At 34.6% G+C, this 12,976-nt stretch overlaps 1 protein-coding gene across 15 annotated transcripts in view; it reads right to left on the bottom strand.

The window, feature by feature from the left end:
• PAPOLA (poly(A) polymerase alpha) overlaps window positions 1-12,976 on the bottom strand; it is a 60,433-nt gene that overhangs the window by 26,706 nt on the left and 20,751 nt on the right. For all 15 annotated transcript variants that reach the window (XM_067027802.1, XM_067027797.1, XM_067027801.1 and 12 more), the window contains 8 exons: window positions 11,273-11,382; window positions 10,763-10,816; window positions 6,809-6,920; window positions 6,015-6,104; window positions 5,786-5,924; window positions 4,215-4,287; window positions 2,772-2,892; window positions 1,731-1,815 (listed from right to left, as the gene is read on the bottom strand). In XM_067027802.1, the coding sequence (XP_066883903.1) occupies window positions 1,731-1,815; window positions 2,772-2,892; window positions 4,215-4,287; window positions 5,786-5,924; window positions 6,015-6,104; window positions 6,809-6,920; window positions 10,763-10,816; window positions 11,273-11,382 (784 nt within the window). The remainder of the gene's footprint in view (window positions 1-1,730; window positions 1,816-2,771; window positions 2,893-4,214; window positions 4,288-5,785; window positions 5,925-6,014; window positions 6,105-6,808; window positions 6,921-10,762; window positions 10,817-11,272; window positions 11,383-12,976) is intronic.

Genomic DNA, 12,976 nt, shown 5'->3' on the forward strand with positions numbered 1-12,976 from the left:
TTTGGTAGAGGTAAAATTAGCTCATCGTTGTCATGTTTTCAAATCTTTTTTCGCAGCAGTCACAGCTGAAATTTAAACTGTCCTGATATAATTTCCTCTATTTGTTGCTACATACTCATATCTAATTCTGTTTAAAGTTGTTTTTAATAACCTAAAATAATTTGATTGTTTCAAGAGAATTCAGTAAAGACAGTGATCTATAAATCTTTTCATCAGTCAACTGAAGACCTTATATGTACTATTTGGCATAGACTGAAGGACAGCCTAAAAGTTTTAAAAGAAAGATTTAAGCAAGCTTCAAAAAAAAAGAAAAAACCCTTCAAGTTCTAGTAATACAAATTTATTCAAATAGATGACATTATCAAGGTTTCTTCAATTTCAACAGTAGTCTTTCTTAAAGCGAAAGAAACCACTTAAGTGGGTACTTAGAAGAACTTCATTCTACCCACTTACATTCTACCCACTCCTACAAGAAAGTGAGACAGGAAAAATTATCTAGCTTCATCTTGGTTTCTCAGGGATTAAGAGATGCTGGCACTTTTCTATGAGACCAATTTCTTTCCTCTCCTTACAAGTAATCATGTACTCTTTCATGATGTAGTTTTTAAAGTGTCAGAATATATATTTATTAGTTTAAATGTTCAAAGGTACTTCCTCAACAGTGGTTAAAATAAAAAACAATGGAAAATTATCTGCCAAATGGAAAAGCACAACTTATGGGGAATAAGTAGGAAACAAGAACATTCAATGTTATGCTATTTAAATTTTTACTGACAATGCAGTGCTCCCAGAACACAACAATTAAGCTGGCTCCATTATTGCTTTTTCATGCAAAAGATACAGAAACAAAACACAGAGACATCATGAAGGTCATCATTCTTGTTTTTAATTGGGGATATAGCATAGAGCAATCTTGCTTAGATTATTACAAAACACAATCCAACACAAGATCAAATGGTCAGGAAAATTTCAAGCATTAAAGAAAAAAAATTTTTTTAAGTGGGACTTTGGCAAGTTTTCAGCTCAGGGCAAATAAAAGTGCAAGTCCATTTTTTTAAAAGTAAGATTTATTATAACTTACAGTTTTCATCAAAACCAACACAATCAGGCTATTAACCTGTACTACGGTATTAAACCATTATATTAAAACCATTAGTAAAAAATATTACACCCACTGAGATTCCATGAAAATTATCTGTAGAAATATTTGAAGGGGCTTCATTAACATTAGGGGGAAATGGTAGGCCAATCATGTGCTATAACTACTGAAAACACTTTACTGACTACATACACTGACATTTTATTAGCTTTGCCTATGTTATAGAGAATCTTAATGATAAATAAGTTTCCAGAACTGGCTGAAAATACTTAGCTACTTAATAGAGACTATTAACTACAGATTTTAACAGTTCACTCCTTTGCCGAGGTATACAGATTTAGAGTTTTGGTGATGACTAACAAGCCTTCAGAACTGATGTTGCTACAAGTGTAGAAATTCGGTTACATGAGGCAGCAAAACTGTATGGACTACACTTTACCTTGATAAAGAAATGATAAAGCGTTTACTAAAAACAGTATGCCCTTTGTGACAGGAAGAAAACTTGTATAGAAGATGTTTAAAGGAAAATTCAAGACTACTACATTAGTCTAGCAAAAAGAGATGTCACGTATGCTACCATTAAACCATTACTTAAGAGAGCAACATGTCCGACATGCCTTAAAATACATACTTGTACTTTTGAAAGAAGTTTGGAGCTTCAAAAAGTTTGGACCACTCTGCCTTACTCAGCAAAATTTCATCTGTGATAGCAAGACCTAAATTAAAAACATATTAAAATGTTTGCATGCTTCAGTCTAAGAATCTAGAATTTTAAAGATCTTAAATATACCACATGCATTCACTATAATCCTAAAATCATAATTTTAACATAGCAAGTTTAGTCTATGACTCTAGAGCATACAGATTCTCACACACACTCTTTTCAAAAAACCTAGAGCGTTCCTTCAGATCCAGGTTTCTGGCAAGTTGCCATTACTCTAAAATGCCATGCTCATAGAATGACTCTCTCCTAAAACTGAAGCACTGGAGTTACCCGAGAAAGAAAAATTTCCCATAAGCTTTGCTTCCTGCCTTTCTAAAAAACAAGTTTCCCATAAAAGGATAGCGACATCTTCCCATGAAGAGCCCCTGTAGACTACAGAAAAGAACTTTACACTTCTGAGTTTGATGCTGGCAGTCATACAGCTGATTCTATTTCCTTGACTTGTGTCAAATTAAACAGTCCAGTTCTAGCTACTTCCCTTAAAGACCATTTAGCAATAGCTACTCCTTCAAATTAGCAGTACTACTGGGATTCAGAGGTTTAGAGGTTATTCCAAAACAGTGGGCAGTTTGGCCAAAATCCTGCTCAAAGCTCTTTCCAAGTACACTGCCTGCTAAAAGCCTCTCATGTCACCCAGTAGAGAGAAACTATGGTATCATTTAAAATTTCACATGGCAATAGTATGGAACTAAACCATAAAGGCCCAGCTAAGGATACAATTTTCAATTTTGGTTCATCTTCCAATATATAATCAAAAATAAATTGCTTAAAAGAAATTAAACTGAGTTTTCCAAGTCAATTCTCAAACATAATCTGTAATCAATAAATAAACACCAAAATCCACTTCAGGGAATGCTTTCTCCAATTTAATTGAATACCCGATTACGGGGTGTACAATGGTATGTAAATCCTTCGTGTATAAAGGAGAGCATAAGGATAAACACTTACCTTGTTTAAACTCCTCAACCATGACCATCCGTGTTGAAACGGACACATTGTACGTGGAGTTCTGTTGTGGGTATGCTGGTGTAATTATAGGCATAAGATGGTACCTATCACTGGGGTTTACCTACATACAACAACAGCCAATCAGTTTCTTCAAGTACATATGCAACAGATACTTGGACTTTTTACCCCTTGTTAAACTGAACCAATGATTAAATTGTATTTCATTTCATAGCTGGAGTTGAGAAAGAAAAACCATGTAAAGAGATACTGTTTTTACAGGAATTCTTTACAGAATCTGTGATTTGGTCTAATGTTTTGTTTCAATCATTTGGGCATGACTGTTTTGTCGATTTTACTAGAAATAGTGTGCCTGTCAAGCAAAAAAAGGTTCTAATTGGGCATCTATTGATGTTTAGCTTTTCTTTTTTCTACAGCAAAAAGAGGGATGTACACACAAGTACACTTTTGAGAAATGTCATAGTATGTTCTGTGTAAAACGAATTTTAAACTTAGTTTTTAACATACCCTTAATTTATCAGGAGTAGAAGCTTATTAACACATGGTAAAACTACTTTATCCATGTTGGTATCATTTTGAGATAATGAAATGATTTAATAACTATTAATTTTAATCTGTATACTAATGATAAAAGTGGCATATTTCCACAGAGGAAATTGTAAATTCACATCCCTCCAAACTTAAATGTATTGAGGTTCGGAAAACTTAAAACTTCACAGCTTGATGTCATTAACAAAGCTTAAAACTGACAAAATTTTTGATGTTGTAATAAAACAGCAAATTAATGTAGAAAAATAGAATTTTATAAACCTAGAAAGCCTTATTCAAACCTAAATTTCTTTTATCAATTAAATAAAGTGTATGTTAAACATTTAAACTGAGTAAGCAGTAAAGGTCGTAACTTCCAAAGCAGAATGGAAGCTCCTCTTCAGCCCAACCATGCTTTTGTAATCTGAATTATCCAAACCAATTTTTACAATTACATCACAGTAATTAAAGTGATATTGCTTAGAAGTTATCTGCCACGGTTAAACATTAAGCAACAGTTTTCCTACAATAACCCAATTTTAACAGAATATTTAGATCAAACAAAAAAAAATACAGGGATTTTTAGTATCCTTTTATTTTTTCTTTTAAGCACAAATGCCCACACAACTTTGACTTACACGGTAGTTCTATATAGAATAAATTAAAATGTTAGTGATCTTGATATTATAAACTATGTACAATTAAATGTAGTTTACAGGGTACATAATTATGCTTCTCACATCAGAGGAAAATTATAGTTGAGATTAAAAAGAAAGTGTAATACGAACATGTCCACTCATACGTAACAGGATGGGAAGTCTCCCTGAAGTTTACGCAGATGATTTTTACTTGTTATTGCACAGTGTGAATTTGTAGGGGAAAAAATAATACACTAACCCTTGGGTCCCATACAGGCAAATTAAGATTGCATTCTTCAGGCTGTTTCAATAGGACTGGATTTGGCCATTCCCTGTTTAAAAAGATTGTAGCACTTGATAAGACTATTGGATATTACCATCTACACGTATTTTGTTAAACATACAGCATTTGTGAATGTGATCCTTCTTCATTCATTTTGCACTCTTGGTATATATAATCTTTTATTCCTTTATTCCTTTCTGTCGACGTTAGACTACTTGAATTACATTTCCTCTATGAAAGCAACTTAAACCATTTCGTAGCTTTCTCAGACTGAAGTCAAATATCTTCTCTGCCTTGCAGAGAAGAAGTGATAAAGCACTATTCAAATTTAAAAGTACTATTCTGAGACATCTGATGTGTTCACCTCAAACTTGAACAGGATAAAATCTCCCTTGAAAAGACAAAGATCCTGTCTTTAATTCATTATATGCAAAGGAGTATGAATAATTATAAAAACTGATTAGGAAAATTTTTCTCTATCTCATGACAAAGGTTATTAACGTGAATATGTGTAATGATGTGAACACACTGTTTTCAAGATATGTTTTGTGAGTTAGCTACTTCAGTCCTTTATAGAAGAGATTAAAAACTGGAAAACATTTGCCATCTTTAGTATCAAGGTTAGCTTCTTAAAAATATTATTTGCCATGTATGTGTAGCATTAAGAGAAATTCTGACATTTTTCTCATCAAACCTGGTTATATATAATTAAGTGCTATCAAATCCATAATTACAGAATGTGTATTGAAAAGTGTGGCACAGTTCTAAATTATAAATTGTCTCCAATAACTCTAATTTTTATAAAATAACTAAAACTCTTTTTTCAGAGGGAGGAGGTACAGAGGTTGGCACAAATAGGGAAGACGAAATCTTTCAAATCAATTTAATTAAAAAGAACTCTAACCTTTCGGGCCAAAGCAACTAATGTGAAATAGCAATCTTTTATCTTACTTAAAAGAAATAATGGTTGACAAATGTGACCAGGCTGAAATGAAGGAGAGGATTAAAAAATAATCTCTCCTGGGTTAATGACTAATCTCAAAGGGATGCTCAATTGTTTTTCAAGCACTTACAGTTATCCTTAAAAGCTTTATATACATTTACATCCTTAACATTCTACCAAAGATAAATGGTCAGCTGAAAGCAAAAAACAACCACAGGAAACTAATGGCCTATAGATATAAAAGAATTCAAAGAGTAAATTAAGAGGTGGTATATATAAGTTTCATCCAAAGTAACTGATATCCCAACCTATCAACTCACTGGATTTTAGCAGACATTATAGCTAAAATTCAGTTTATTCAGAGAGTTAAGTTTACGCGTGGAAGTACAAACAGCACCTGCCTTGCTATCCTGGGAAAGCTAGGGAAAAGGAATGGAATTTAGGTTTGCCATTTTATACACAACATGATCTCCCCAAGGCTACCTATACTGCTACATCATGAACTATAATTTGAATCTGAGACCAGCTGCAGAAATGTCATAGAAATAAGACTAAACTTCAGTGTCTACAATCAATTTTATTTTAATATAATCTAAACACATACCATTTAGAAAATACCAAGAAAAATTTATGTACAAGAGTTGATGCTATTGCATTTGGATAAAGCTGGCAAGTTCTTGCTACTAGCATAGCCCAGGAAACACCACCGAGGAAACCTAATATATTGGAATAGATGTTGTGGCCTGTTGATAAGGGAAAAGCAAAAAGAAAAGTTAGTGTTGAACAAAAGCTTAAACATTTTTAATAAGCTAGCCAACAAATTCTGAACTCACGTTTGGCCCACAGTTTGATAGCTCTCAGGGTTAACCTGAAGTTGTCAATGTTTGGTACTAGATGTAAAATTTCATCGGTTACCCTGCAACCTGATTAATAGGAGTAAAAAAAAAAAAAAAAAAAAAACAGAACATTAAATCATCAAAAGTTTAATAATATTTCTTTTAAATTTTCTGAGACTAATGTCAAATTAAATAAAAATTTACTTTGTAAAATCAGTAATGTTAATAAAGAGGCAAATAAAAAATACAAAACTTTTACCTCCTATCACAAACACTACCCTAAAAGCAAATAATGTGAACTGTAATCTGCTTTATTTCAAAAACTTTCAACCCATAATTAAAATGTGTTCCAGTTCAGAGATGGTGAATAGGGCTTGATCCACTTAAGTTTCCAAGAATTGTTCTTCAAGAGCATATTAACAAAACAATGCTAAAATAAGTGTTCAAATGTAACCCTTTTAAAAGCACAACAGTTGAAAATGTTACAAAGGTTATCAGGATCAAAATTAACAGAGTTACAAGGTGAAACCTGAACCACTAGCAACAGAGTACAAATGTCAAACAGTATTTAAACATTCCAGGAAGAAAAGAAATAATAATGCAAGATATCAATGATTTAACAAATTACTAAATGCTCCACTGCAGTCTATTAAGTACAAAGTTCATTTTTTTTGACTCACTATGGATAAACAATATGGTCATTAAAAGCTTCATTATGAAGCTTAAGTTAAAAACTATTTCATATTTGACCAAAACTGCTACTATGCAAAAGGATGTAGGTTTTTACATACCGTTAAGACTTCTTATGCATCTTATATCTAAATTTTTAAGCAGACTGTCATCTCTTAAGTCCAAGTCTTCTGGAATAGTCTGCAGTGCTAATCTTGCAAACAAAATATCAATCTAAAACAAAAACAAAACAAAACAAAACATTCCATGTCTGCCTATTTTTAAGGCATTTCTTTAAAAAAGAAAACACTTAATACTCCTTAAAACCAGGATCTTCTCATCAGCTGTTAATATGACAACACCTCCAAAAGTTCAAACAAAATTCTTACCACAGGTATTTTAACCAGATGTTAAAACATGGTAATACTAAACAGAACCTGTATAAATAGCTATACTTGTCATTTTAATCATACTAAGTTTAATTTACTAAGTTTGCTAAATGCAGATATACTAGATTACTTAAAACTAACTGTTTAGTTCTCCACCTGTATGAACTGTGAATTACATCCTAAAAGGTGCCCAAATATAAGGCCAATATGGTTATATGTAGCCCAAATATACCTGTCAGTAAAAAGGGAACTTCTTATATTTAAGAACTTATGTATCTATAATATTCCAATCTGTTTCTCCAACTTAGTTTAGACTAAATAAAAACAAAACAAAAACTGGCTAATTTTGAAGACTCATAGAATGCAACTGACAAAATTGTTTCTTTCCTTTTTTTCAAGGAAAGGTTGGAGGCAAAAGAAATTTGGCACAGATTTGGTAATTATTCCTGAGGGTATGATTTCATGGTTCCAGCCTTTGAATGCTGCTAGAGAAACAAGCCTTTTATAAGATCACTTTAAAAATCAGTATTTTATATTTGCAAATGAAGCAACTGACAAAGGATTAATAAAATATAAATAAAATATACAAGCAGCTCAGGCAGCTCAATATCAATAAAACTGTACAGCTACATGTAAAACAATGAAATTAGAACACTCCCTAACACCATACACAAAAATAAACTCAAAATGGATTAAAGACCTAAATGTAAGGCCAGATACTATCAAACTAGGCAGAACACTCTATGACATAAAACACAGCAAGACCCTTTTTGACCCACCTCCTAGAGAAACAGAAATAAAAACAAAACTAAACAAATGGGACCTAATGAAACTTAAAGCTTTTGCACAGCAGAGGAAACCATAAACAAGACTAAAAGACAACCTTCAGAATGGGAGAAAATATTTGCAAATGAAGCCACTGACAGAGGATTAATCTCCAAAATTTACAAGCAGCTCATGCAGCTCAATATCAGAAAAACAAACAACCCAATCCAAAAATGGGCAGAAGACCTAAACAGATATCTCTCCAAAGAAGATATACAGACCACTAATCATAAGAGAAATGCAAATCAAAACTACAATGAGATATCACCGCACACTGGTCAGAATGGCCATCATCAAAAACTCTACAGACAATAAATTCTGGAGAAGGTGTGGAGAAAAGGGAACCCTCTTGCACTGTTGGTGGGAATGTAAACTGATACAGCCACTATGGAGAACAGTATGGAGGTTCCTTAAAAAACTAAAAATAGAACTACCATACGACAAAGCAATCCCACTAGTGGGCATACCCTGAGAAAACCATAATTCAAAACGAGTCACGGGGCTTCCCTGGTGGTGCAGTGGTTGAGGGTCCGCCTGCCGATGCAGGGGACGTAGGTTCGTGCCCTGGTCTGGGAAGATCCCATATGCCGTGGAGTGGCTGGGCGCGTGGGCCACGGCTGCCGAGCCTGCACGTCCAGAGCCTGTGCTCCACAACGGGAGAGGCCACAACAGTGAGAGCCCCGCGTAACGCAAAAACAAAAAAACAAAAACAAACAAACAAAAAGAGTCATATACCACAATGTTCACTGCACACTATTTACAATAGCCAGGACATGGAAGCAACCTAAGGGTCCATCAACAGATGAATGTATAAAGAAGATGTGGCATATATGTACAATGGAATATTACTCAGCCATAGAAAGAAATGAAATTGAGTTATTTGTAGGGAGGTGCATGGACCTAGAGTCTGTCATACAGAGTGAAGTTAAGTCAGAAAGAGAAAAACACTGTATGCTAACACATATATATGGGAAAAAAAAAAGGTTCTGAAGAACCTAGGTGCAGGACAGGAACAAAGACGCAGATGTAGAGAATGGACTTGAGGACACCTGGAGGGGGAAGGGTAAGCTGAGACGAAGTGAGAGAGTGGCATGGACATATATACACTACCAAATGTAAAACAGACATCTAGTGCGAAGGAGCCGCATAGCACAGGAGATCAGCTGGGTGCTTTGTGACCACCTAGAGGCGTGGGATAGGGAGGATGGGAGGGAGAAACAAGAGGGACAAGACATGGGGATATATGTATATGTATAGCTGATTCACTTTGTTATACAGCAGAAACTAACAAACCATTGTAAAGCAATTATACTCCAATAAAGATGTTTAAAAAAATAAGAGCTTGCTGTGAAAAACCATTTAAACAGGCACCTACAAAGACAGGAAAAAACTGTACATTTACATAAATTAAGTACCTGTGGTATAGCCTAAATTTTCCGATGATACACATTCCAAAATCCAGTATCTCCCCTAGTTTAGACAGAAATAAAGACTATATGCTCACAGAAAAAAAAGAACGAAAACCAGGTGACTCAAAAAGCAACTCAGTAATAACAAGCACATTAAACATTTCTAGTAACCATTTGACTTTTATCTCCATCCTGCAAAGTTTACACAATTGAGTTGGTTCTCCACCCCAAAAAATCTCCCCTTTGTTGGTAATGTTCTTTTTGGGAAAACAAGGCATCATCTACATTATGGTTGTTTTATATTTATTTAAACACTGACAGTAAATCAAAGATGCCTGAACTTGATGATAATCCTTTACTAAATTTAACATCTTACGTCTACGTATTAAGATTAGTCATATTTCACACAAGATAGAGTTGGGCACCTTATGCAGCAATTATAGAAACCACTTTTTTTGCAGAACAATGAAGTATTATTCTTCCATTTCTGAAATTTTATAACCATCATTATTACTATGAGTGACTTTCCAGCACGATTACGTATGGCAGAAATAACATAAATAACTAAAGTTGCTTCAGGGTCAGCTTTGTTGCAACTACTCTCATTACACACATTGAAAACATCAAAGAGAACTGCACATCATCTGAAGAATCTGAGCTCAGAACTTCCCTGGTGGCACGGTGGTTAAGAATCCGCCTGCCAAAAAAAAAGAAGAATCTGCCTGCCAATGCAGGGGACACGAGTTCAAGCCCTCATCCGGGAAGATCCCACATGCTGCGGAGCAACTAAGCTTGTGCGCCACAACTACTGAGCCCGCATGCCGCAACTACTGAGCCCATATGCCACAACTACTAAAGCCTGCATGCCTGGAGCCTGTGCTCCGCAACAACGGAAGCCACTGCACCACAACAAAGAGTAGCCCCTGCTCGCCACAGCTAGAGAAAGCCCGCGCGCAGCAACAAAGACCCAACGCAGCCAAAAATAAGAACAAATAAATAAATAAATTTATAAATTAAAAAAAAAGAATCTGAGCTCATATATCCTTCCCTACCAGAAAATATTTCAGCACACATGACATAAGGTCACAATTTTCTCTCAACTCTTAAATATTTAATTTAAATGAAGCCAAAGTTCTACTTGCAAAAATATAGTTATATTACCTTAATGAGACTAAAAGCATATAAAATCTGCATATGGAAAAATTATCAATTAAGCTGTTCTGTAGCAGCCATTTCACAGTCAGTACATTTCTGTCTATATTTTAACTCCTGGTTTCACTAGGCTCTTTTCTAAGAGACTACAAAGAATAGGCTGTCACTTCCATTTCAAAAAAAACTTAATTCGTATTAATATTATACCAATTCACCAATTATAAACCTCTGAAATAAATCAAGTTTTTAACCTACACCTATCAAAATAACACACAGTAAGAACTGTCTATTTGAACCTTACCTCTATCCCATCAAAACACAGTTTGATAACTGGTACAAATGCCTCTTCAACAGCCTGTGGGAAAATTTAAAAATCAGTGTCTCTGAAAGTATACCTTAGGGCTACACTAGCTTTAGTGCTCTTAAATGAATGCGGTACTGACACTGTTTAAACAGAATTTACCACAACACCTGACACAGACTAGGTTCTCAGTAAACAGCTTTAAGACTCGAGAAGCCTAAGTCACACAAGCCTAGGTTCAAACTCTTGATCTCTGCCACTCGGATATGTGATGGTGGCCAAATTGCTTAATATTTATTTTGTTTGCCTCATTTCCTACTCTGTACATGAGATCACAGATTTATGATTTTAGACTGCTGTAAAGAATAAAATGCAAGCATACACATTAAGCTTAAAAGGGTCTGGCAAATTGCAAGAGTTCAATAAATTAATGGCTGTACCATAAAACTCACTCAATTGACTAAACTGATTTTTATAACTCCTCCCCTTTCACTCTGAACATTTACGCACTCTTAAATCTTTTACTTCTTCCTGTAATTTCAACTTATCATAGAACGAGGTGAAAAAGTCACTTCGATCAACATGTCTTGGTGCAACACACAACGCATCAATATCGGCACCTAAAAAAAAAAAATTAAGCCCATCAACCACTAGTTACTATTACAAGAAAATTATTTTGCATCTTATCATGGCAGTATTTGATGTTGAAAACCTGTTAACGTTACACTGATGAGCCTCTAAAACTGCACCCCTCTCCTTAAAAAAAAAATTACCAGTCAATATAAGAAAAACATGACCCTAATTGATGGGATATATTTTTTCCTGCAGTATCTTCTATTTGTAGTGGCCCAGGTGAACTGGTAGTCAAAGAAAGGTGACTCAGATAGGAACTCTTATGGTAAGAGAGGCAATTATGCAAGAATACACCCAACATCTTGGTGTCGTTAGTCATAACTATGTTCATTAGTGAAACAAAAAAATACAGTTATCATCTATACATTTTGACTGGTGCTTCCAGGCTCCTACCTGCACCTAAATGGGACCTATGCACTTCAAGAAGGACCAATGGCAAGAATCCAAAGAGGCAGACCATGGTAAGAACAGCTGTTATTAATTTAGTGCTTGATAGGAGGCCAGCACTGAGTACATAGGGAGAGCACCAAAGAGATGATTAAAATCAATAACTGGCATCATAAAAGGAAGAGATCAATATGGAATCTGGTCAACATAATCATTTTCCTAAAAGACTCAATACCTGAAGCACTAACTCTGAAGGCTATTTATCTGGCATATTCATGAAGGGGGAGGGGGAGAAGGGCATACAGTTCACAGGACACATCAAAAGCAAATGTACTACTTCCAGCACAGAGTAGTGGGAGATGGGGATAAGGAATAATGCCACAACAGAGAGAACCCGAGACTGGCAGATACTTGTAACAGAGGCTGGTGGCTAATGGTTGAAGAGTACAGCCTTGGACTGCGTTAGAATCCTAGCTCTGCCAGGAGACGGTTGGGAGCAACTGTTCAAGCTATACTGCCTTTTTAAGTCTCAAACTCCTATTTGTTACATAAGAATAAATAAGATTATGAAGACCAAAAGCTTACTAAGTATGCTCAGTAAAAAAGAGTTCAATAATGTTCTCTGCCATGATAACATTCTTATTGTATATTTATTTACACAGGGGAAAAAAACTACAAATGTAACTAAGAATGTATTATTAGTGATTGTTACTGTGTTGCAGATACACATTTTTTTTGGTTTGTTTTTTCCTTAACTATATTTCATGACTATAATACAGATTTTTTTCAAGCTTTAATTCATTTTTCTTCTGATTTCCAGAAGATATCATTATTTTAATATCATTTTCTTCTGATATTCTTCAGGTAGAGGAAATGATATACAGAGAGCAGCACTGTCCAAAATAACTCCCCAATGGGAAAAGTGTACTTCATGCACACTTTCCAGTATGGGAGCCACTAACCAAATGTGATCATTTAACAATGAAAATGTGGCTACTACTACTGAGAAACTGAATTTTTTTATTTTACTTAATACTGCATTAGAGGGTACATGTATGAAAGGTATCATTTTATATCTTTCTTCTTACCAAATTTAGGCTCCCTGAAGTACTCTCTTCCATGCAAACCTAAGCTGTATAATACACTTCAAGTAACTGAGATGGATGTGTCATTATAATTTTTAAAAAATTAAAA

This window comes from Kogia breviceps, chromosome 3, assembly GCF_026419965.1.
Source record: "Kogia breviceps isolate mKogBre1 chromosome 3, mKogBre1 haplotype 1, whole genome shotgun sequence".
Lineage (NCBI taxonomy): Eukaryota > Metazoa > Chordata > Mammalia > Artiodactyla > Physeteridae > Kogia > Kogia breviceps.